Raw genomic sequence first — 25,000 nt, forward strand, 5'->3', positions numbered from 1 at the left:
GGTATTGGTGTGCTGGATATCCCTTCACTGGTAGCCTGGTAACATACACTCCCAGGTCTTTCTCTCTGCCTCTGTGGTGGATAGTGAGTGTTTCCCATGTGGTACTGGTGTGCTGGATATCCCTTCACTGGTAGCCTGGTAACATACACTCCCAGGTCTTTCTCTGCCTCTGTGGTGGATAGTGGAGTGTTTCCCATGTGGTATTGGTGTGCTGGATATCCCTTCACTGGTAGCCTGGTAACATACACTCCCAGGTCTTTCTCTGCCTCTGTGGTGGATAGTGGAGTGTTTCCCATGTGGTACTGGTGTGCTGGATATCCCTTCACTGGTAGCCTGGTAACATACACTCCCAGGTCTTTCTCTGCCTCTGTGGTGGATAGTGGAGTGTTTCCCATGTGGTATTGGTGTGCTGGATATCCCTTCACTAGTAGCCAGGTAACATACCCTCCCAGGTCTTTCTCTGCCTCTGTGGTGGATAGTGGAGTGTTTCCCATGTGGTATTGGTGTGCTGGATATCCCTTCACTGGTAGCCTGGTAACATACACTCCCAGGTCTTTCTCTGCCTCTGTGGTGGATAGTGGAGTGTTTCCCATGTGGTACTGGTGTGCTGGATATCCCTTCACTGGTAGCCTGGTAACATACACTCCCAGGTCTTTCTCTGCCTCTGTGGTGGATAGTGGAGTGTTTCCCATGTGGTATTGGTGTGCTGGATATCCCTTCACTGGTAGCCTGGTAACATACACTCCCAGGTCTTTCTCTGCCTCTGTGGTGGATAGTGGAGTGTTTCCCATGTGGTATTGGTGTGCTGGATATCCCTTCACTGGTAGCCTGGTAACATACACTCCCAGGTCTTTCTCTGCCTCTGTGGTGGATAGTGGAGTGTTTCCCATGTGGTATTGGTATGCTGGATATCCCTTCACTGGTAGCCTGGTAAAATACACTCCCAGGTCTTTCTCTGCCTCTGTGGTTGATAGTGGAGTGTTTCCCATGTGGTATTGGTGTGCTGGATATCCCTTCACTGGTAGCCTGGTAACATACACCCCAGGTCTTTCTCTGCCTCTGTGGTGGATAGTGGAGTGTTTCCCATGTGATATTGGTGTGCTGGATATCCTTCACTGGTAGCCTGGTAACATACACTCCCAGGTCTTTCTCTGCCTCTGTGGTGGATAGTGGAGTGTTTCCCATGTGGTACTGGTGTGCTGGATATCCCTTCACTGGTAGCCTGGTAACATACACTCCCAGGTCTTTCTCTGCCTCTGTGGTGGATAGTGGAGTGTTTCCCATGTGGTATTGGTGTGCTGGATATCCCTTCACTGGTAGCCTGGTAACATACACTCCCAGGTCTTTCTCTGCCTCTGTGGTGGATAGTGGAGTGTTTCCCATGTGGTACTGGTGTGCTGGATATCCCTTCACTGGTAGCCTGGTAACATACACTCCCAGGTCTTTCTCTGCCTCTGTGGTGGATAGTGGAGTGTTTCCCATGTGGTATTGGTGTGCTGGATATCCCTTCACTGGTAGCCTGGTAACATACACCCCAGGTCTTTCTCTGCCTCTGTGGTGGATAGTGGAGTGTTTCCCATGTGGTACTGGTGTGCTGGATATCCCTTCACTGGTAGCCTGGTAACATACACTCCCAGGTCTTTCTCTGCCTCTGTGGTGGATAGTGGAGTGTTTCCCATGTGGTATTGGTGTGCTGGATATCCCTTCACTGGTAGCCTGGTAACATACACTCCCAGGTCTTTCTCTGCCTCTGTGGTGGATAGTGGAGTGTTTCCCATGTGGTATTGGTGTGCTGGATATCCCTTCACTGGTAGCCTGGTAAAATACATCCCAGGTCTTTCTCTGCCTCTGTGGTGGATAGTGGAGTGTTTCCCATGTGGTATTGGTGTGCTGGATATCCCTTCACTGGTAGCCTGGTAACATACACTCCCAGGTCTTTCTGCCTCTGTGGTGGATAGTGGAGTGTTTCCCATGTGGTATTGGTGTGCTGGATATCCCTTCACTGGTAGCCTGGTAACATACACTCCCAGGTCTTTCTCTGCCTCTGTGGTGGATAGTGGAGTGTTTCCCATGTGGTATTGGTGTGCTGGATATCCCTTCACTGGTAGCCTGGTAACATACACTCCCAGGTCTTTCTCTGCCTCTGTGGTGGATAGTGGAGTGTTTCCCATGTGGTATTGGTGTGCTGGATATCCCCTCCCAAGGTGCAGGACTTAGCTTGGTGATGTCTTCTTGTAGGAAATCCGCATCCAATGGGTTAAAAAACACCCAAAAATAAAAGGTAGATAAATTTAGATAGATAGATAATTAGATAGACAGGTAGTTAGGGAGATGGTAGATGAAGTATGGATACAAAAAATATATGAAAAGAAAAGTAAAAATCTACTTCAAATCTAACTTATTACTTCTTCCCCCTCCCCCCGAAAAAAAAAAAAAACACGTCCACTTACCAGTCTTGTAAAAACATATAGAAAAAAAGAAGAAAAAAGTAAAAAAAACAAAACAAAAATGAAAATAAAAGTTCCCCCCTTAAAAAAAAAATCCAAAAAATATAAGGTAAAAAAAAAATAATATAGTTCCCCTCATAATCTTTTTCCTTCACCCATTTTCTTCGTAATTACCTTTTAAATACCTGGCTCCAATTACTTCATCTCACGGCTCAGGTAAGGTTCTCAGGTGTGACCTTTCAACCCCTTCTCACCTGCCCTTAATTTACCTCCTTCTCTTACCTGGAGTTTGGGGAAGGGGAAAAGGGGAGGAGGGGGACTTTTTATTTTTTTTTATTTTTCCAGGTTATGTAAAAAGATATGGCAGACTATTCTATTTTTTTCTATTTCTCTCTTATTTCTCTATTTCCTCGATTTTTTTTTTATAATCTGCAATCTGCCGTGTGTGTGTGTGTGTGTGTGTGTGTGTGTGTGTGTGTGTGTGTGTGTGTGTTTGTTTGATGTCTTTGTTCGATTAATAGAAACAGGAGGTTGAGAGGATAAGAGGAGGAGGATGAAAGGAGGAGGAAGAGGAGGAGGAGGAAGAAGAAGAGGAAGAGGAAGAGGGGAAGGAGGAAGTTGATTAAAACCCCGATAGTAGTGTTACCAATAATAGTAATCATAGTAGTAGTAGTAATAGTAGGAGTAGTAGTAGTAGTAGTAGTAGTAATCATAATCATCATCAGGAGATCATTAAGGGCAGGAATGACTTTAAAAACACGTGATATAATAATAATAATAATAATAATAATAATAATAATAATAATAATAATAATAATAATGATAAGTAAAATAATATGTAGGCTACTAATTATTTCTTTTTCCCTCTTCAGACGAACGTAATGTTAGAGTTGAAAAATACTGAAATAAAGTGAAAAGTGAAAACGGTGGAAAGAAAATGAAAAGTAATTACGAGAGAAACAGAGGGAAAAAAATATATGGTGCGAGAAAGAAAACTAGGAAAAAAAATGTTAGTTGAAAAATACTAAAAAAAAAAAGAAAAATGAAAACGGTGAAAAGAAAATGAAAGTAATTACGAGAGAAACAAAAAAAAAAAGATATGTTGCGAGAAAGAAAACTAGGAAAAAAAAAATTGTTGGAAAATACTAAAAAAAGTGAAAAGTGAAAACAGTGAAAAGAAAATGAAAAGTAATTACGAGAGAAACAAAAAAAAAAGATATGTTGGGAGAAAGAAAACTAGGAAAAAAAATTGTTGGAAAATACTAAAAAAAGTGAAAAGTGAAAACAGTGAAAAGGAAATGAAAAGTAATTACGAGAGAAACAACAACAAAAAAAGATTGGTGCGAGAAAGAAAACTAGGAAAAGAAAAAAATAAAAAAAATGTTAGTTGAAAAATACTAAAAAAAAAATGAAAAGTGAAAACGGTGAAAAGAAAATGAAAGTAATTACGAGAAAAACAGAGGGAAAAAAAGATCTGGTGCGAGAAAGAAAACTAGGAAAAGTAAAAAAGAAAAAAAAATGTTAGTTGGAAAATACTAAAAAAGTGAAAAGTGAAAACAGTGAAAAGAAAATGAAAGTAATTACGAGAGAAACAGAGGGAAAAAAAAATCTGGTGCGAGAAAGAAAACTAGGAAAAGAAAAAAAGAAAAAAATGTTTGTTGGAAAATACTAAAAAAGTGAAAAGTGAAAACAGTGAAAAGAAAATGAAAGTAATTACGAGAGAAACAACAAAAAAAAAAATATGGTGCGAGAAAGAAACCCAGGAAAAGAGAAAACAAACAAACAAACAAACAAACATACAGTGAAATCAATAAACTAAGAAAAAAAACTGAAAAAAAGAAAGAAAAGAAAAAAAAACGAAACGAAAAACAAACAAGAAAATCGTGAAATAGACCAAACAAAAAGAATAGGAAATAGTGAATGCAAGAAAGAAAACAAACAAACAAACAAACAAACAAACAAATAGTGAAATGAATTAAAGAAAACGAAGATAAAAAAGAAAACAACGTGAAAGGAAGTAAGAAAGAAAGAAAATGGGAAAACAAAAGGACACAAACAAACAAACAAACAAACAAACAAACAAACAAAGAAACAAATAATGAAATGAATAAAAGAATCGAAGAAAAAATAACGTGAAAGGAATTAAGGAAGAAAGGAAACAAGAAAACAATGGGACACAAACAAACAAACAAACAAACACAAAAATAAACAAGGAAAAAAATGGTGATAGAAAGAAACAGACAATGAAACAATGAAACAGAGACACGAAGGAAGGAAGAAAAACAAATATGAAGAAATGAAGAATTCTGGAAAAATACCACTCACACGCACGCACGCACGCACACTCCATCGCCTCCTGGTAAGTACACAAACAAATTATTCACAATGTCTAAGCGGATTTTAACTTCACTATTATAAGTCAAGAATGGTCACTGTGATTTATTGTTTATTTCCTTTTTTTCTGTTGTTTTCATGTCTTCCTGGTACATTTTATTTATTTTTCTTGTTTTTCCTTTTAGACATTTTTTTCATATTATTCTTTCCTATTTTTTGTCTTTTTATGTTCGTTTATTATTTTGGTAATACTAATGGGATTGGAAGGTGTCCGGAGTGTTGGTAATACTGATGGGAAGGGGGGGGGTCTGGGCTGTTGGTAATACTGATGGGGTGTGAAGGGGGTGTCTGGGGTATTGGCAATGTTGCAGAGGAATGGGAAGGACAACGTTGGGACTGTTGGTAATGCTGATGGGGTGGGAAGGGGGTGTCTAGGGTGTTGGCAACGCTGCAGAGGGATGGGGAAGGGGGTATTCGTAGCCTTGGTAACACTATTGAGGCAAAGCAGCTGTTTTTTGTGTTGGCTGCGCTGCAAGAATGGGAAGGGTGTATTTTTCATATTGGTAACAGTGGGAGATGTTCTTATTTTCCCTCCTCCTCCTCCTCCTCCTCCTCCTCCTCCTCCTCCTCCTCCTCCTATATTTTTACTCCTTCCTCTTTCCTCTCCTCCTTTTTTATACTAATTATTTTCTTATCACTTTTTCCCGTTCCTCCTCCTCCTCCTCCTCTTCCTCCTCTTCCTCTTCCTCTTCCTCCTCCTCCTCCTCCTCCTCCTCCTCCTCTTCCTCCTCCTCCTCCTCCTCCTACGTCGGCGCAAAATTGACATTCCCAAGAATTCAGGGAAGGGACGAGAGAGAGAGAGAGAGAGAGAGAGAGAGAGAGAGAGAGAGAGAGAGAGAGAGAGAGAGAGAGAGAGAGAGAGAGAATAATAATAAGAACATAAGAACATAAGAGCGTAAGGAGTCTGCAAGAGGTCGGTTGGCCTTTACAAGTCAGCTCCTGTAAACCTAATGCACCTTACCTCACTATCCTTGAATTTATCCAACCTCTTCTTGAATGTATCTACGGTATAGGCACCCACAACATGTCCCCCAAGCCTGTTCCATTCATCACCACTCTATTGGTGAATCAGTTCTTGCCTATGTCTTTGCTGATCTGAATTTGTCTAACTTAAAACCATTGCTACGTGTCCTACCCGGCTCTTTTACTATCAAAACCCTGTTGACATCCCCTTTATTAAAGCCCTTCATCCATTTATAGACTTCGATAAGGTCTCCTCGTAATCTGTGCCTTTCCAGAGAGTGTAGATTTAAATGCTAAAGTCTATCCTCATAGGGCAAGTTTTTCACACCTTGAATCGTTTTGTCATCCTTCTCTGTACAGATTTTAACATCTTGATATCCATTCTATAGTAGGGGGACCAGAACTAGACTGCGTAATCAAGGTGAGGTCTAACTAGAGCTAAGTAAAGTTTGAGGATGACTTCAGCGCTCCTATTGCTCACGCTCCTCGAGATGAAACCAAGTACTCTGTTTGCACGATTCTTGGCCTGGATGCATTGGGCCCTTGGACGAAGGTCAGTGCTCACTAAGACTCCTAAGTCCCTCTCACGCCCAGACCTGCATAGAGGAGTGTCATATAAGGAGTAATTGTGTGAGGGGTTATTCCTACCTACACTCAGAATGCTACACTTCCCGACATTGAATTCCATCTGCCACTTCCCCGCCCAATCATAAAGTCTGTCAAGCTCATCCTGGAGAACGCTAGCGTCCTGGTCTGCCTGGATTACTCTACCGATCTTGGTATCATCTGCGAACTTTCTAACATCACTACTAATTCCTGTGTCCAAGTTATTGATGTAAATGATAAAAAACAGCGGACCCAGCACCGACCCTTGAGGGACGCCACTCGTAACACTGCCCCATTCAGATTTTTTTACCATTGATTTGCCTTCTCTGCTTCCTACCACTAAGCCACGCCCTGATCCAGTTCAAAACTTTACCATCTACGCCGTGAGCCTGTCATTTTAGTAATAGCCGGTGATGAGGAACTTTGTTGAACGCTTTACTGAAATCTAGATATAATATGTCATAGTTTTCATCTCTTTAAACCGCCTCGATTACTTTAGTGTAGAAGGACAACAGATTGGTAAGGCAAGACCTACCTTTCGTGAGCCCATGCTGTGAGTCATGAATTAAACTATGCTTCTCAAGATGGTCCTGAATGCTCCTGGCTATAATTGACTCCAACATCTTGCCTACAACTGCTGTTAAGCTAATTGGGCCAGAGAAGTCAGCACACTCCCTTCCTCTCCCTTCCCTTCCCTTCCCCTCACTCCCCTTCTCTTCCCTTCTATTTCTCTTCCCTTCCCTTCCCTCCTTCCCTTACTCTATCAATTCTTCCTTCTCCCCCTCCTCCCCTATACCCTTTCGCTCCCTTCCCTTCCCTTCCCTTCCTCTCTTCCATTTCCTTCCCCTCTCTTCCCTTCCCTTCCCATCCCTTCCCCCCTCCCACTCTTCCTTCCCTTCCCTTCCCTTCCCTTCCCTTCCCTTCCCTTCCCATCCCTTCCCCCCTCCCACTCTCCCTTCCCTTCCCTTCCTTCCTTCCCTTCCTTCCTTCCCCCTCCCTCCCTTCCCTTCCCTTCCCTTCCCTTCCCTTCTCTTCCCCCCTCCCACTCTCCCTTCCCTTCCCTTCCCTTCCCTACCCTTCCTTACCCCGACTCTCCATTTCATCTTTCCCTCCTTCCCTTACAACCACTCTCCTTTCCCTTCCCTTCCCTTCCCCTCTCCCCCTCCCCTCCCCCCTCCCCCCCTTCACCTGCCCTTCCTCAGGTGTACTCCGTGGGTCATTAGCGTGGGGTTAGTCTCATCCTCTTACACTGATTAGAGGTTACCTGTTTATTGTGTCTACCTGCGCGGTCTTGATTGGGGGCAGGAAGAAGGCAGGTAAGGAGGGAAGGGAGAGAGAGAAGGGTAGATAGAGAGAAACGTGATAAAGGAATGGAGGAAAGATAGGAAAGGTAGGAGAAGGAGGGAGAGAAGAGAGGAAGAAGAAAGGAAAGAGAAAACGAGAGGGTATTGAAAGGTAGGAAAGAAGGGAGAGAAGGAAGGAAGAAAGAAGGAAGGCAAGTGTTGATGGATGAAGGAAGGGAGGAAGGAAGGGAGGGAGAGAAGGAAGGAATGAAAGAAAGGTAAGAAAGGACGGAGAAAAGGAATGAATAGGAAACGAAGGAAGGGGTAGATGAAGGAAAGGTTGATAAAAGAAATAGGAAAAGGAGGAAAAGTAAGAAAGGAAGGAGAAAAGGGAGAAAAAAGAAGAGAAAATGTAGATGGAGTAAAGGAAAGGAGGAGGAAATGACCGAATGGAGGGAAGGTAGGAAAGGATGGAGAGAAGAGAGGAAGAGAAGACAAAGGGGGGAGAAAGGAAAGAGATAAAGAAAAGGTAGACAGAGAGAGGGATGATAAATTTGGAAGAATGAAAGAGAGGAAGAAAAGAAGGAAAGGAGGAAGGAAAAGGAGAGAATGACAGTGGAACGAAGGAAGAAAGGCAGATGAATGAAGAAAGGAAGGAAGGAAGGAAGGAAGGAAGGAAGGAAGGAGATAATGGTAGAAAGAGGAGAGGGAGAAAAAGAAGAGAAAAAAAAGAGAAGGGAGAAAATGGAAGAGAAAAATGATGAAAGGGGAGGAAGGAAAGGTAGAAGGTGTGTGTGTGTGTGTGTGTGTGTGTGTGTGTGTGTGTGTGTGTGTGTGTGTGTGTGTGTGTGTAATAAAGAAAGAGTGATACCAATACATTTAATATTTCATCTTTCCTCCTCCTCCTCCTCCTCCTCCTCCTCTCCTATGAAGGATTACAATGACAAGCCACAATTACCTTCCCTTCTCTTCCCTTCCTTTATCTTCTTTTCCCTTTCCTTCTCTACCTTTCCCTTCCCTTTCCTTCCTTTCCCTTCCCTTCCTTTATCTTCCCTTTCCTTTCCTTCCCTTCCCTTCCCTTCCCTTCCCTTCCCTTTCCTTCCCTTCCCTTCCCTTCCCCCCTCCCCTCCCCTTCCCTTCCCTTCCCTTCCCTTCCCTTCCCGTCCCTTCCTTCCCATCCTTCCCTCCTTCCCTTCCTTCCTTCCTTCCTTCCCTTCCCTTCCCTCCTCCCTCCCTCCCTCCCTCCTCCCTCCCTCCCCTTCCCTTCCCTTCCCTTCCCTTCCCTTAAATCCCTTCCCCTCCATATCATTCCCTCCCCTCCCATTCCCTTCGCTTCCCTTCCCTTCCCTTCCCTTCCCAACCTTGCCCTTTCAATTCAGAGAGAGAGAGAGAGAGAGAGAGAGAGAGAGAGAGAGAGAGAGAGAGAGAGAGAGAGAGAGAGATCCCGAGGGAACGTAACAATTATATAAGAAAAGTTGATTCCTTCTCGTATTAATAAAAAAGAAAAAAAGAAAATCGGTAAGAAATTTTTGAAGGGTTTGGTAAGACAATTCTTTCTATATATATTTTTTTCTTTAATTTGTTTGATGTGACTTGATTATTTTTATTGTTTTATTTTATCTAAGGACATTTTTTTGTTTCGTCTCATTTTTTCTTATTTTCTTACTTTTCTTAATTTTCCTTTTCCCTTTTTCTCATTTCCTTTTTTTCTGATTTTTTCTTATCCTTTTCATTTTCTCTCCTTTTCATTTTCTTTTGATTAACATTTTTTTCTTATTTCTTTCTTATTTTCTTATTTTTTTCTTATTTCTCATCTTTCTGATTTTTTATTCTCTCATTTTCTTATTTTCTTATTTTCTTTTTTTTAATATTCTCATTTTTTCTTATTTTTATTTTATTATTTTCTCATATTCTCATTTTCTTATTTTTCTTATTTTTTCGTGTCTCGTGTTTTTCTTTTCACATTTTTGTTTTGTTTTGATCTAAAGACAAATTATTAGTTTCATCTTTTTCTTCCTTTTCTTTTTGTTTTCTTTCCTTCTCTTTCAATGCGTCAACATATGCGTTTATCTTTTTTATTTATTCTTTATTTATTCTTTTATTATTGTCTCCTCCTTCTATTTACTGTTCTTATCTCTCCTTATTCCTCTTCCTTCCCTTCAATTCTTTTTCTATTTCTTCTCTTCTATTCGTTTTTATCACTTTCTATTACTATTTCCATTCCTCTTCTTCTGTTTCCATTATGTTGCTTTTCTACCCCATCTCTATTTACTATTCTCATCGCTCCTTTTTCCTCTTCCTTCCTTTGAATTCTTTTTCTATTTCTTCTCCTCTATTCGTTATTATTACTTTCTATCACTATTTTCATTCGTCTTCTTCTGTTTTTCATTATATTGCTTTTCTGCACTCCCCTCCCCCCCCCTCTGTGTGTGTGTGTGTGTGTGTGTGTGTGTGTGTGTGTGTGTGTGTCTGCCCCCTAATGGAAGGTGTGTGGTGATTGATGATATTTGGGGGAACGGTGGCCCAGGTAACCTAACCCACCTCTACCTACTACCACTACTACTACTACTACTACTACTACTTTTTTTATTATTTATTTTCCTTTCCACCTCTTGCATCTTCATTTTTCTCCTCCTTCTATTTCTCCTCCTCCTCCTCCTCCTCCTCCTCCTCTTCACCTGTATTTCGATTACCTGGATGACAGATTACACACACACACACACACACACACACACACACACACACACACACACACACACACACACACACACACACACACACACACACACACACACACACACACACACACACACTAAATTGAAATCCTGAAAGGTTCCCTATTTTATGTCTGTCAGCTTAATGGTTGTTGTTGTTGTTGTTGTTGTTGTTGTTGTTGTTGTTGTTGTAGTGTCCATTCTTTTCCTCGTTCTTTTTTTTCTTTTATGTTTTTTATTTCTTTTTCATTCTTTTATCATGAACTATATTTTTAGGCCGTTATTTTATATACTACTACTACTACTACTACTACTACTACTACTACTACTACTACTACTGCAACTATTTCAAATCTATTCTAATCTAATCTAATCTAACCTGACCCAGCCCAACCCAGCCTAACCTAACCTAACCTAACCTAACCTAACCTAACCTAACCTAACCTAACCTAACCTTACCTAACCTAACCTTAGCTGACCCGCCTAGTCTTGATACTTTCTCACTCCCTCATTCTCTGTTGAATTGATACACTATGGGCTACCGTGGAGGCATGAAGGTCCCTCTTTCTCCCTCTCCCTCCCTCACACATTAATCTTAGTTCTTCTCTGGGGAACCTGTAATCTATTTTGCGTCTACGAAGGCGGGTCCTGAAGGGTTGAAAGCCCCCTGAATCAAGTTACCCGTAGATGCTGAAGGCAGAGTCCCTACTTACCTGGCTAATGTGACAGGTAAAGTATGTAATTACCTGAATATATATGTTACAGGTTAGAGGTAGGTTAGGTTAGAGGTAGAGAAAGAATATTAGAGGGTTGGATTTCACATTACTACTACTACTACTACTACTACTACTACTACTACTACTACTACTACTGATAATAATAGTTGTTATACGAATACGATAAGCTAAAAATATGACAGGGAAGGAGGAAGGGAGGGAGGGAAGGAGGGAGAGAAGGGAGGTGAGGGAGAGGAGGGGATAAATAGGAAGGTAGGGAAGAATAGATAAGGAGCAAGAGGAGGAGGAGGAGGAGGAGGAGGAGGAGGAGGAGGAGGAGGAATGAATATAGAAGGATTTGACATGAGAGGACACGGCTTTGAGGGAGGAGGAGGAGGAGGAGGAGGAGGAGGAGGAGGAGGAGGGAATTTCACTTTATCCTCTTTCAGATTTTGACAGAACATTATTATAATTTTAAATGGAAGTAGACGCATTGGTAGACGTAGTAGTAGTAGTAGTAGCAGTAGTAGTAGTAGTAGTAGTAGTAGTAGTAGTAGTAGTAGTAGCAGTAGTAGTAGTAGTAGTAGTAGTAGTAGTAGACGAGGAAGAAGAAAATTGAATAGGAGGAGGAGGAGGAGGAGGAGGAGGAGAATGATGCAAAAACAACAAAAAAAGATAGAGGAATGAGAAACAGAGAGAGGAAAACAAATGAAGGAGGAAGGATAGGAGGAGGAGGAGGAGGAGGAGGAGGAGAATAAGAACAATTATAAAAAGAGGAAGAAAGAAACAGAGAGGATAAGTGAAAAGTTTTGAAGGAGGAAAGAAGTTAATAAGATGACAAAGAGGAGAGGAAGAGGAAAAAGGAAAAAGAGGAGGAGGAGAAGGAGGAGGAATAGGAGGAAAGAAAATTAGGAGGAAAGAAGAGGAAATACATAGAGAGGAGGAGGTGGAGGATGAGAAGAAAAGAAGAGGAAGAAGAACAGAGAGAGGAGGAGGAGGTGGAGAAGAAAGAAAAAGAGGAAGAATAGAGAGAGGAGGAGGAGGAGGAAGAGGAGGATCAAGAAGCAGGAGTAGGATAAACACGTGAAGTGGAGGAGGAGGAGGAGGAGGAGGAGGAGGAGGAGGAGGGTAGAAAGTGAAAGCGACGGGAAAACACTTGAAATTCGATAGGAAACAGAAGAAGAAGAGGAAGAAGAAGAAGAAGAAGAAGAAGAAGAAGATGAAGAAGAAGAAGAAGAAGAAGAAGAAGAAGAAGAAGAAGAAGAAGACGAAGAAGGAGAAAATTACAGTATATAACAAACAACAAACACTAAAATAAAAAAGACAAAAAATATAAGAAAACAAAAACAAAACAATAAGGAACGTGGAAAACAAAATAAAGGAAAAAAAATCTGAAAAAATAAAATCAATAAAGAAGAAGAAGAAGAAGAAGAAGAAGAAGAAGGAGAAAAAAATTACAGTATATAACAAACAACAAACACTAAACCTCCCCCCCAAGAAAAACAAAAACAAAAAAAACATTCATAAGTAAAGGAAAAAATAATCAGAAAAAAATAAAATCAATAAAAAAATAAATGAGTCCACCCACCTACAGCGTCGTCGTCGTCACCACCTGCGAAATAAAGGTCATCTCGTGCTCCTGAAGGTCCATGGACACTCCGTTGGACGTCTGCTCCTCCGCCGCCTTGGTGTACAGAACAACGGGGTGGTGGTGCTGGGGTCCCGTCAGGCTATCCTTCACCGTGGGGCCCCCTCGACTCGTCCTAACGCTCCCCATCCTGTTCCGCGCCGCCCCGATCCCACAGCAAGGGCACAGGATATCAAACACCTCCATGAACTCCTTTCTGAAGTTGTCGTTGAGCCAGCCGTAGAGGAGAGGATTCGAGCAAGCGGAGGACATCCCGACCATGTGACAGACGGCGTAGACCACCAGCATCAGCTCTGTGTTATCCCCGAATGGGTTATGGAGGTCGACGATCACGTTGTATAAGTTTAAAGGCATCCAGGAGAGACAGAAGATTAGGGCGATAGCGACGAGGAGGGTGTTAGTTTTCCGCATCCTCACATCCTCCTTCCTGGTTCTGGAGGCTCGGCTAGGGGCGTTGGACATCCTATACTTCAACTTCGTGCATATCCTGGCGTGGGCGACGGAGACGGTGAGGATGGGGAGGCAGTACTGCACGACGATCACCGCGATGCTGTAGTAGGCGCGGCCGTGGCTGAAGGGCCAGTCCTCGAAGCAGAAACTCACCACTTCGATCCCCGGGAGGTTGACGCTGTGGTGATCCAGTCTGCGCCACAGGAAGTTGGGCAGGGCGAGCAGGAAGGCAAGGACCCACACCACTAGCAGGCTGCCCACCGCCCCGACCTTCTGCATGGAGGACTTGGTGGGGTACACGATGACCTGACGGAAGGGAAGAAGAAGGAGGATTAGAAGAAGGAGGAGGTAGAAGATTCGGTTTGGTGAGGAAGTGAAGAAGATGAAGAAGAGTAAGAAGAGGAGAGGAAGAAGTTAGTGAGTTAGTGAAAGAAGGAAGATGGGGAGGATTAGAAGGAGGAGGTAAAGGATTAGGTTTGGTGAGGAAATGAAGAAGATGAAGAAGAGGAGAGGGAGAAGTTAGTGAGTTAGTGAAAGAATGAAGATGAGGAGAATTAGAAGAAGAAGGAGAAGGAGGTAGAGGATTAGGTATGATGAGGAAGTGAAGAAGATGAAGAAGAAGAGGAGAGGGAGAAGTTAGTGAGTTAGTGAAAGAATGAAGATGAGGAGGATTAGAAGAAGGAGAAGGAGGTAGAGGATTAGGTTTGGTGAGAAAATGATGAAGATGAAGAAGAAGAAGAAAGACGGAAGGTTAGTGATAGCATGAATTAGAAGAGAGGAAGAAGATAGTGAGTTAGTGAAAGAATAAAGATGAGGAAGAAGAAAAAAAGAGGATTATAAGGTGTGTGAGTTTGTTAATGAGAAGAGAAAGAAAAAGAAGAAGAGAAAGAGGAGAAAGGGTGGATTAGTGATGGTATGAATAAGAGGAAAAGAAGAAGAGGAGAAGCGAAGTTAGTGAACATATGAAGAAGAGAGAAGGAGGAGGAGGAGGAGGAGGAGGAGGAAAAGAAGAGGTGGAGTTAATGGAAGTAGAAGGAGAAGAAGGAGGAGGAGAATAGGAAGTACAAGATAATGAAGGAAAAGTCACACACAAAAAAACAATAACACACACACACACACACACACACACACACACACACACACACACACACACACACACACACACAGACACTAAACCAAATAACCTCCTCATCCACCCTTCCTCCTCCTTCTAGTATATTGCTACGTAACAAGGACGCTCCCTGCCATGAAAATAGACAACAGGACGCAGAGAAATAGGATTCTGTCCATGTGGAAATAGCCACAAATAACAAGAAACTAAGACCTGCAACCGTATACAGGCCTCCAAAACAACAGGCAGCCGATGACACTGCCCTCTACGAAGAGATTCACTCTCTAACACAAAGCAAGGAAGCAATTATAATTGGGGACTTTAACTGCCCTAACATTGACTGGGGACTGATGACTGGAGATCAAGAGGGTAACAGGCTTATAGAAATGGTGGAGGATTCGTTCCTCACTTAAGTTGTAACTCAACCAACAAGAGAAAACAATCTGCTGGATCTGGTATTAGTAAGCGACCCCGACCTCATTCGCGACTGTACAGTTGGTGAGAAACTTAATGGGTGCGATCACCACTTAATCCGTTTTAATGTCAACATATGTCACAAACTCGTAGATAATGAAGAGCTGATAGTATTTGCATTTACTACTTCTGAAGGAAGATTGTTCCAGTGACGGATGACTCGGTTTGAAAAGAAACTCCTTCCGATGTCTGTGTTACATCGACTAGACTGAATGGGTAAACTGTTATTTCTAGTTCTTAGGTTGGTTTGCAGTTCAAAGAATTTGGAGTAATCGACGTTATTGAATTTTTTCAGATACTTGAAGACTTGAATCATATCCCCTCGTAGGCATCTTTTCTCCAGTGTAAAGAGATTGAGTCGCTTGAGTCGTTCCTCGTACGGTTGAGCCCTTAAGGTTGGTATCATCTTCGTGGCGCGTCGTTGAATCCTTTCCAGTAAATCAATGTCTTTTCTGTAATTAGGAGACCAGAACTGTACTGCATACTCGAGGTGCGGTCTTATCATGGAATTATACAAGGATAACATCACGTCTGGCGTTTTACACTCGAAGTTCCTCGCTATGAACCCGAGCATAGTGTTGGCTTTGTTGTATGCTTTTTTACAGTGATTCGCGTGTTTCAGGTCACCCGCTGAGAGTGACTCCAAGATGCTTTTCCTCCTGCATCGCCTGCAGAGGTCTCCCATTCATGATGTATGTGTGGTTACTATTTCTGGACCCAATGTGCATGACTTTGCATTTCTCAACATTAAAGGACATTTGCCATTTTTCCGACCATTCGATAATGTGATTGAGGTCTTTCTGAATGATTTCGCAGTCGGTCTTTGTGAGGGCCTTTCCCCCCATCTTAGTGTCATCAGCAAATTTCGATATTGTGGATTTCAGTCCTGATTCGAGGTCGTTGATATATATGATGAAGAGAATGGGTCCCAGCACTGACCCTTGAGGCACTCCACTAGTGACTGGAAGCCAATCGGAAGGCTGTCCGTTGAGTAGTACTCGTTGTTTTCTGTCGGTGAGCCAATCTCTTATCCACGCGATCAGATTGGCTCCAATGCCCACCGAGTACAGTATCTTAAGGAGTCGCTCGTGCGGTACCTTGTCGAAGGCTTTCTGAAAGTCCAGGTATATAACATCACTGGGGATGTGGCCATCCCAGTTCTTATATATACCTTGGAAGAAGTCTAATAAATTTGTTTGGCAGGAGCGCTTGTTTCTGAAGCCATGCTGGGTGTCGGAGATTACATTATTGTCTTCTAGAAACTTAACAAGTTTGTCTTTAATAATCTTTTCGAGTATTTTTCCTACCACTGATGTCAAACTTATGGGCCTGTAGTTTAATGCAACGCTTTTGTCTCCTTTTTTGAAAATCGGTGTTACGTTCGCCATCTTCCAGTCTTCCGGGACCTTATTCAATTGAACTGACCGGTTGAATATGTTAGGGAGTGGTTGAAGTATTTGTTGTTTAAGCTCTTTTAATAACCGCGGGGACAAACCGTCGGGTCCTGTTGATTTGTTCGTGTCGAGTTTATCCAAATAATCTTTCACTTCTTGGTCGCATATTGAGTCATTTTTCAGGGGCGTGATTCCCCTCGGCGGATCAGGGCTCTCGGACATGGTTTCGATGTCCTCGACTGTGAATACGGATGCGAAGTTGCTGTTGAGGATTCTGGCCATCTGTTTACTGTCCTGAGTTACAGCTCCAGTCTCGTCTGTCAGGGGACCAATATTGGATTTTACTTCCTTTTTCGATCTGATGTATGTGAAGAATTTTTTTGAGTTTGTCTTGATGTCACGCGCTATTTGTTTTTCGTAGTTGCGTTTACTACTCCGAATAAGGGTGCGACAAGCTCTGAGACTGTTTTGGTAATGCGTACGGGCTTCGGCCGTGTCATTCTCTTTCATTAGGTTATAATTTCTTTTTTTTAAGTTTACCGCCCTTTTTATTTCTCTGGTCATCCATGGTGGATCTACGGCCCCATTTACTCGCCTGGGTTTCGTAGGCACTGTAGCCTTTTCTACTTCCAAAAGCTTATCGTTGTCGATTGTATTGTCGGTTAGGTGAAGTTGGTCCCAGGTCGCAGAGGGAAGCAGCTCACGGGCTAGGTTGAAATATACTTTTTTGTAGTCTGGCATCACTGACGGATTGTCTACGAGTTTGTGACTTATGTTGACATTGAAACGGATTAAATCGTGATCGCAACCGTTAATTTTTTCACCAACTTCACAGTCGCGAATGAGGTCGGGGTCGCTTACTAATACCAGATCCAGCAGATTGTTTTCTCTTGTTGGTTAAGTTACAACTTGAGTAAGGAACGAGTCCTCCACCATTTCTGTAAGCCTGTTACCCTCTTGATCTCCAGTCAATTGTCCCCAGTCAATGTTAGGGCAATTAAAGTCCCTAATTATTATTGCTTCTTTACTTTGCGTTAATGAGTGAAGCTCTTCGTACAGGGCAGTGTCGTCTGCTGCCTGTTGTTTTGGAGACCTGTATACGGAAGAAGAGGAGGAGGATAATTAAAGAATATTGCAGGCGTGTTGTCAAGGTGTGTTTGTGTCTTCTCCTGCCTCATCCCCTTCTCCTCCTCCTCCTCCTCCTCCTCCTCCTCCTCCATCTCCTCCCTTTTAATTGCGTACCTGTTCCCGCCACTTCTCTTGCTCTTTTCGTCCCATCACAGAGAGATGAAGTTGGTCCTTTTTTTTCTTTTTTTGTTTTTGTTGATTTGTTTTTTCTTTATATTATTTTCTTTCTTATTCCTTTTTTGTTTTTATTTTATTTTGTGATGTCTTGTTTTTCTTGTTTTCCTTTTTGTTTATTATTCTATTTTTTTATTTTCTTTCTTTCATATTTTTACATTTCGTTTTTAATCCTTTTGTATCGTTCTATTTCTCTAACAATATATTTCTCTCTCTCTCTCTCTCTCTCTCTCTCTCTCTCTCTCTCTCTCTCTCTCTCTGTATCACACCGCTGCCACCAGTGTAACATTTTTTCTTTTCATTCTTTTCTTTATCATACCATTAATGATATTTCTCTTTTCATCTTTTTTTTTCACTTTATTCCTTTTCTCAATCTGTTCTTTTTCCTTTGAGTTTTAATTTCAATATTTTTCATTCTATTCCAAATCCATTTTCTCAGTCTTCATTTTCATTCCCTTTTTTTTCATATCTTATTTCTCCATTCCATTCTTTTTCATCCTCTTGTTTTCATTGCGTCCTTCTTTCATTCAATTTTCTCTTTTTCATTTCTTCAGTTTTTTTTATTGTTTCCCTTTTAATCACCTTTTTTTGTTCGTTTTTCTTTCCTTCCCTTTTCTGTTTCGTTCTTTACATTTTTTATTTATTTCCAAGATTCACTTTTTATTTTCATTCCATTCGTTTTTTATTCCTTTTTCTCATTTCGTTTTCATTCCCTTTCCATTCCTATCATTTTTCACCCTATTTTCTTTCCTTTCTTTTCATTCTCTTCAAATCTCGTATCTTTTCCTTTTTGATTCCCTGTGTCGAAGTCTTATTAGTTTGGAAGAGGAGGAGGAGGAGGAGGAGGAGGAAGTTACAAATTGAGCATTAAAAGATTTTGATTTCGGCCGAAGAGGAAGAGGAGGAGGAGGAGGAGGAGGAGGAGAGTTAGAGGAGTAAGAGGAGGAAAAGGAGCTGAAAGAAAATATAGGTAAGGAGGAATGGAGTTACACGAGGAGGAAGAGAAGGAGAAATAAGAAGAAAAAGGAGGAGGAGGAGGAGAAGGAGGAGGAGGATTAGGAGGCTCAAAGGGAATATGAGGCGGAAGGTGTGAAGTTACAGAAGGAGGAAGAGAATAATGAGGAAGAAGAAGAAGAAGAAGAAGAAGAAGAAGAATTAAGATTTTACTGTAAGGAAAAAAAGAAGAGAGAGAGAGAGAGAGAGAGAGAGAGAGAGAGAGAGAGAGAGAGAGAGAGAGAGAGAGAGAGAGAGAGAGAGAGAGGATAAACCCGACTCGAAAGAAGAATTTTGTAATCTAAAAAGTGTATAAATTTAATAAAAATTCCGAGCTCTCTCGGCAAAGTAACTCGCGGGAATATTTAGTGATCTCTCTCTCTCTCTCTCTCTCTCTCTGATACTTTTTTACAATTTTTTTTATTTTTGCTTTCTTCCTTTTTAATTTTTCTTTTATTTTTTGTTTATTTCTCTTTTTTTCCGATTTATTCTTTTCTTTTTTCCTTCCTTCACTTACTTTTTCTTCATCATTTCCTTTATCTTTTTTTTTCTTTATCTTTATATGCCTCTTTTTTCCTCCATTCTCTCTCTCTCTCTCACAGCACAGGTACATAATTGCATGAATCTTGATCCATTTTCATTCACGTTACTAGTTTTGGAAGCCGATTGAGAGAGAGAGAGAGAGAGAGAGAGAGAGAGAGAGAGAGAGAGAGAGAGAGAGAGAGAGAGAGAGAGAGAGAGAGAGAGAGAGAGAGAAAATTTTACACTGGTGGCAGCGGTGGGATACAAAGAGAGAGAGAGAGAGAGAGAGAGAGAGAGAGAGAGAGAGAGAGAGAGAGAGAGAGAGAGAGAGAGAGAGAGAGAGAGAGAGAGAGAGAGAGAGAGAGAGAGAGAGAGAGAGAGAGAGAGAGAGAGAGAGAGAGAGAGAGAGAGAGAGAGAGAGAGAGAGAGAGAGAGAGAGAGAGAGAGAGAGAGAGAGAGAGAGATAGAGAGAGAGAGAGAGAGAGAGAGAGAGAGAGAGAGAGAGAGAGAGAGAGAGAGAGAGAGAGAGAGAGAGAGAGAGAGAGAGAGAGAGAGAGAGAAATTGTAACACTGGTGGCAGCGGTGGGATACAGAGGAGAGAGAGAGAGAGAGAGAGAGAGAGAGAGAGAGAGAGAGAGAGAGAGAGAGAGAGAGAGAGAGAGAGAGAGAGAGAGAGAGAGAGAGAGACCCTAGAGAAATATCGAGGTGTCGGACGATAATGTGACAGTGAACTACAGGCAGACAGACAGACCGATGGACACACACACACACACACACACACACACACACACACACACACACACACACACACACACACACACACACACACACACACACACACACACACACACACACAGAATAAATAAAAACATGAATAGACTGTATAAAGGACTCGATTCTCAACAGACAGACAGACAGAGAGACAGACAGACAGACAGACAGATAGATAAATAAACAGACATTCAGAAAGGTATAAAAAAGGTAGGCAGACTAACACAGGTTCATAAATAGACGTAGATAGAAAGACACTTAGACAGACATACAGACAGACACAGACATAGACAGACTTAGAGAAATAGATAAACAAAAGATTAAACAGGTAAACAAACAAGCAAAAAAAAAAAAAAAAAAAAAGAGAAACAGGCAAAAAGAAACAAATATCCACAAACAGACAGACTAACAGACAGACAGGCAAAGTCTATATACACACAGCAACCATTTTCCCGTTTCCTCTTTGTTCTCTCTCTCTCTCTTGACAGAACAAAGAGTAAGGCATCTCAAAGGTAGACTCAAACCTTATTTTATTTACATTGAGAACGACTAAACCAAATTACGGAGATAGAGAGAGAGAGAGAGAGAGAGAGAGAGAGAGAGAGAGAGAGAGAGAGAGAGAGAGAGAGAGAGAGAGAGAGAGAGAGAGAGAGATTGTAACACTGGTGGCAGCGGTGGGATACAGAGGAGAGAGAGAGAGAGAGAGAGAGAGAGAGAGAGAGAGAGAGAGAGAGAGAGAGAGAGAGAGAGAGAGAGAGAGAGAGAGAGAGAGAGAGATGGTTTTGTTGTTGATGCTGAAGGTAAAGAAAGATAAATGAGGAAGAGGGAAGAGAAGAAGGAAATGGTTTGCAGAGAGAGAGAGAGAGAGAGAGAGAGAGAGAGAGAGAGAGAGAGAGAGAGAGAGAGAGAGAGAGAGAGAGAGAGGCTCAACCCAAACAATGGACTGGAAATAAATCTTATATTAGATCACAAAAGGTGGAAAAAAAAGTAAACAGGAGGAGGAAGAAGAGGAGGAGGAAGAGGAGGAGGAGGAGGAGGAAACTCGAGTCCCGCAATACAGAGGAGGAAAAGAGAGGAAAATGTTATACCCTTACTCTAGTTTCCTCCTCCTTCTCCTCCTCCTCCTCCTCCTCCTCCTCCTCCTCCAGCAACAATTTCATCCTCTTTCCTCTTTCTTTATCATTTTTCTTTCTTTCATCTCTTCCTCCTTTTCCTCTTCCTCCTCTCTTTCTCTTCCTCCTTTTCTCCTTCTCCTTTTCTCCTTCCGACATCTCATTTTTTCCTCTTCTTCATCTCTTCTTCCTCCTCTTTTTTCTCTTCCTTGTCTTCCTCCTCCTCCTCCTCTCATTCTTCTTCTTCTTATTCCTTCATATCATTTCTTTCTTCATCTTTTTCTTCTTTCTCACATTTTTCTTCTTCCTCCTCCTCTTCTTCCTCCTTCTCTTCCTCTTCCTCTTCATATAATCCTTTCATTTCCTCTCCACGCTCCCACGCTCCTTCCGTATTTATTTTTTCTCTTCTAACTCCTCCTCCTCTTCCTCCTCCTCCTCCTCCTCCTCTCCTCCTCCTCCTCATTCTTCTTCATTTCCACTTTCACTTTCTTTTACTTCATCAAAATGTAGATATGAAGAAAAGTGAGTAAATTAGAGAGAGAGAGAGAGAGAGAGAGAGAGAGAGAGAGAGAGAGAGAGAGAGAGAGAGAGAGAGAGAGAGAGAGAGAGAGAGAGAGAGAGAGAGAGAGAGAGAGATTCCATTTCATTTTCGTAAAAGGCTCTCTCCGAAGTCACCTCCCCGCATTCCGTTTTCTATGAGCTCGGAGAAACTGAATTAAAAGGGTAACTACTTTATTTTGCACTCCTCCTCCTCCTCCTCCTTTTCCTCCTCTTCCTCTTCCTCTTCCTTCTTTTTATTTATTTTATCTTTCCAATCTCTGTCTCGATGCACTGTAATCTTTTCCCGATACTGCGAGAGAGAGAGAGAGAGAGAGAGAGAGAGAGAGAGAGAGAGAGAGAGAGAGAGAGAGAGAGAGAGAGAGAGAGAGAGAGAGAGAGAGAGAGAGAGAGAGAGAGAGAGAGAGAGAGTATCCCAAAACCGTCGATAATCAAGAAACAGAGCAAGACTTGAGAGAGAGAGAGAGAGAGAGAGAGAGAGAGAGAGAGAGAGAGAGAGAGAGAGAGAGAGAGAGAGAGAGAGAGAGAGAGAGAGAGAGAGAGAGAGAGAGGAATACATGATGAGGATAACTTGATATTCATGTTGTATATTTCTCGGCCTTCTTTCATTTCACTTTCGTCGTCTGGAAGAAGGAAGAAAGGAAGGAAGAAAGAAGAGAAGGAAAGGAAGAAAAAAAATATCGGAAGAAGACGGAGGAAGAGGAGGACAAGTAAAGGTCTTATTTTCTATTTTTCTTCATCTCTCCTTCGTTGGGAGGAAAGAAGGAAAAAAGAGAGGAAGAGAAGAAGAAAACAAAGAAAGAAGGAATAAACGTTGAAAGAGAAGGAAGGAAAAAAATAAAAAGGGTCTTATTTATGGTCTAATTCCTCTTTCGTTGTGAAGAAGGAGGAAGGAAGAAAGAGAATAAAGAAGGGAAAGAAGAAAGAAAGAAGGAAGGAAAGAGAGAAAGAAGGAATAAACGTAGAAAGAGAAGGAAGTAAAAAAAAAAATAACAAGGGTCCCATTTTTGGTCTAATTCTTCTTTCGTTGTGAAGAAGGAAGGAAGAGAATGAAGAAGGAAAAGAAAGAAGAAAAGAAACAGAGAAGGGGAAAAGGAGGAAGAAAAGAAAGTAAGGGAGGGAAACAGGAGGAGAAGGGAAGTGAGAAAAAGGAAGAAAAGAGGAAGAAGAGGAGGAAGGAAAGGAGGGAAGCAAAGGAGGCGAGGGAAGGAAGGAAGTGAAGTGAGAAAAAGGAAGAAAAGAGGAAGAAGAGGAGGAAGGAAAGGAGGGAAGAAAAGGAGGCGAGGGAAGGAAGGAAGGTAAATTGAATGAAGAAAAGGGAATAAGGAAGAAAGGAAGAAAAGAAAACGAAAGAGAAATAGAAAAGAAAAAGAAAAGAATAGAAGACAAAAAGGAAGACAATGTAATAGAGAAAAGAAGAAATACCGTTACGAAGGAAGGAAGAAGGAAGAAAATGAAGAAAAAAATAATTAAACGAGACAGGAAGGAAGAAAGGAAGGAAGGAGAGAAGGAGAAAGAAAAGAAAAAAAGAGTTAATAGAATTCGTATGCGGAAAGAAAACTTGCCTGTGTGTGTGTGTGTGTGTGTGTGTGTGTGTGTGTGTGTGTGTGTGTGTGTGTGTGTGTGTGTGTGTGTGTGTGTGTGTGTGTGTGTGTGTGTTTCATATTTATGGAGAAGGAAGGAAAGAAAATGTCAGTGAGTGAAGAATGAGAGAGAGAGAGAGAGAGAGAGAGAGAGAGAGAGAGAGAGAGAGAGAGAGAGAGAGAGAGAGAGAGAGAGAGAGAGAGAGAGAGAGAGAGAGAGAGAGAGAGAGAGTAAAAAGATTATATTAGAGCGAGGAAAGGAAAGGTACACACACACACACACACACACACACACACACACACACACACACACACACACACACACACACACACACACACGAACCCTCCAGCCATCATACATATATACATTCACATATACATACATACATACATACACATACATACACACATACATACATACACACATACATACACACGTACATAGAAATCGAAATGGTCGTTTGTATACATAAAAGATGAGAGAGAGAGAGAGAGAGAGAGAGAGAGAGAGAGAGAGAGAGAGAGAGAGAGAGAGAGAGAGAGAGAGAGAGAGAGAGAGAGAGAGAGAGAGAGAGCAAACTCGTTCTTCTTGCTTTCTCGATCATCTGTCTGTCTCTGTGTCATTGCTTCTCTCTCTCTCTCGCTTCCATATCACGTTTTTCAGCAAGCTACACCAATAAAGAGAGAGAGAGAGAGAGAGAGAGAGAGAGAGAGAGAGAGAGAGAGAGAGAGAGAGAGAGAGAGAGAGAGAGAGAGAGAGAGAGAGAGAGAGAGAGAAGAGAGATAGATGGAGGGAGATAAGAGGTGAAGGGAGAGAAAACGAAGATAGAGCGAGAGAAAAATACGTTTGTGTCTAAACTTCCAAGGAGGAGGAGGAGGAGGGGGAGGAGGAGGGGGAGGAGGAGGAGGAGGAGGAGGAGGAGGAGGAGGAGGTAAGAGATGGACATGGCATTGCGTGGGAAGAAAGGGAGGAAGGAAAGAAGTGGAGAGAGAGAGAGAGAGAGAGAGAGAGAGAGAGAGAGAGAGAGAGAGAGAGAGAGAGAGAGAGAGAGAGAGAGAGAGAGAGAGAGAGAGAGTAGGAGGGAATTAAAAAGACATAATGGTGCATAGGAAGGAAGGAAGGAAGGAAGGAAGGAAGGAAATAAGAAAGAGGAAGGAAGAGAAGGAGGAGATGAGACAGAAGAAGAAAAGAAAGAAGGAAGGGAAAAAATGAAGTAAGAAATGAAAAAAAAAGAAATTTGATATGGAGGAAGAAAGAAAAGAAGGAAATGAAAGACAGAAGGACAGAAAGAAGGAAACAAATGATAAAGGAATAACAGAAAATAGGAAAAGGAGATTAAGGAAGGAGGAAAGAAGGAAATAAGGAAGAAAATACAAAAAGGAAAAAAATATTGAAGGAAGGATAGAAGAAAATGAGAGATTAATGAACAAAAAAAATGGAGGAAGACGGAGGGAGTAAGGAAAAAGAGAAAGAAATAAGAAATGAAGGAAGGAAGGAAAGTAAGAAGAAGAAAAAGGAGATAAGAGGTAGATATTAAAGAAGAAAATAAAATACGAAGCAAATAAATGTTTGGGAAAAAAGAGCAAAAGGAGAGAATAAAAAAAGAGAAAAATAGAGAAAATAACAACAACAATAATAATAATAATAATAATAATAATAATAATAATAATAATAATAATAATAATAATAATAATAATAATAATAATACCAATGGATTTACGTTGCTCGGAGGCTTACCAAAAAAAAAAAAAAAAATAACCAAAAATAACATCATGCCTGCAAAAAATTTAATGGTGTTATCTATATAATAAGAGGGAGGAGGAGGAGGAGGAGGAGGAGGAGGAGGAGAGACGAGGGGAACGTAAAAGAAAGAATGAGAGAGAAAAAGGAGGGAAGGAAGGGTGAGAGGAGGGAGATTAGGTAAGGGAGGAGAAGGGAGAGAAGGAGAGAATGAAAAG

General features: G+C 41.5%; 2 protein-coding genes across 15 annotated transcripts in view; one reads left to right on the plus strand and one right to left on the minus strand.

The window, feature by feature from the left end:
• Positions 1–2,392, plus strand: part of LOC126986237 (uncharacterized) — an 86,708-nt gene extending 84,316 nt beyond the window's left edge. For 2 of the 14 annotated variants that reach the window (XR_007739439.1, XR_007739443.1), the window contains exon 2: positions 1,144–1,532. Coding sequence is in view for 4 of the 14 variants with exons in the window: in XM_050842206.1 (XP_050698163.1) it covers positions 1–55; positions 156–353; positions 453–848; positions 1,144–1,341; positions 1,835–1,958 (971 nt within the window). In the remaining 10 variants the exon portion in view is untranslated. The other 12 variants (XM_050842206.1, XM_050842208.1, XM_050842207.1 and 9 more) reach the window with 12 other exon arrangements.
• The window catches only part of LOC126986239 (neuropeptide F receptor-like), a 100,495-nt gene that overhangs the window by 5,631 nt on the left and 69,864 nt on the right, over positions 1–25,000 (minus strand). The window contains exon 2 of the mRNA XM_050842210.1: positions 12,712–13,527. Coding sequence (XP_050698167.1) covers positions 12,712–13,527 — 816 coding nt within the window. The remainder of the gene's footprint in view (positions 1–12,711; positions 13,528–25,000) is intronic.

This window comes from Eriocheir sinensis, chromosome 61 (genome assembly GCF_024679095.1).
Source record: "Eriocheir sinensis breed Jianghai 21 chromosome 61, ASM2467909v1, whole genome shotgun sequence".
NCBI lineage: Eukaryota > Metazoa > Arthropoda > Malacostraca > Decapoda > Varunidae > Eriocheir > Eriocheir sinensis.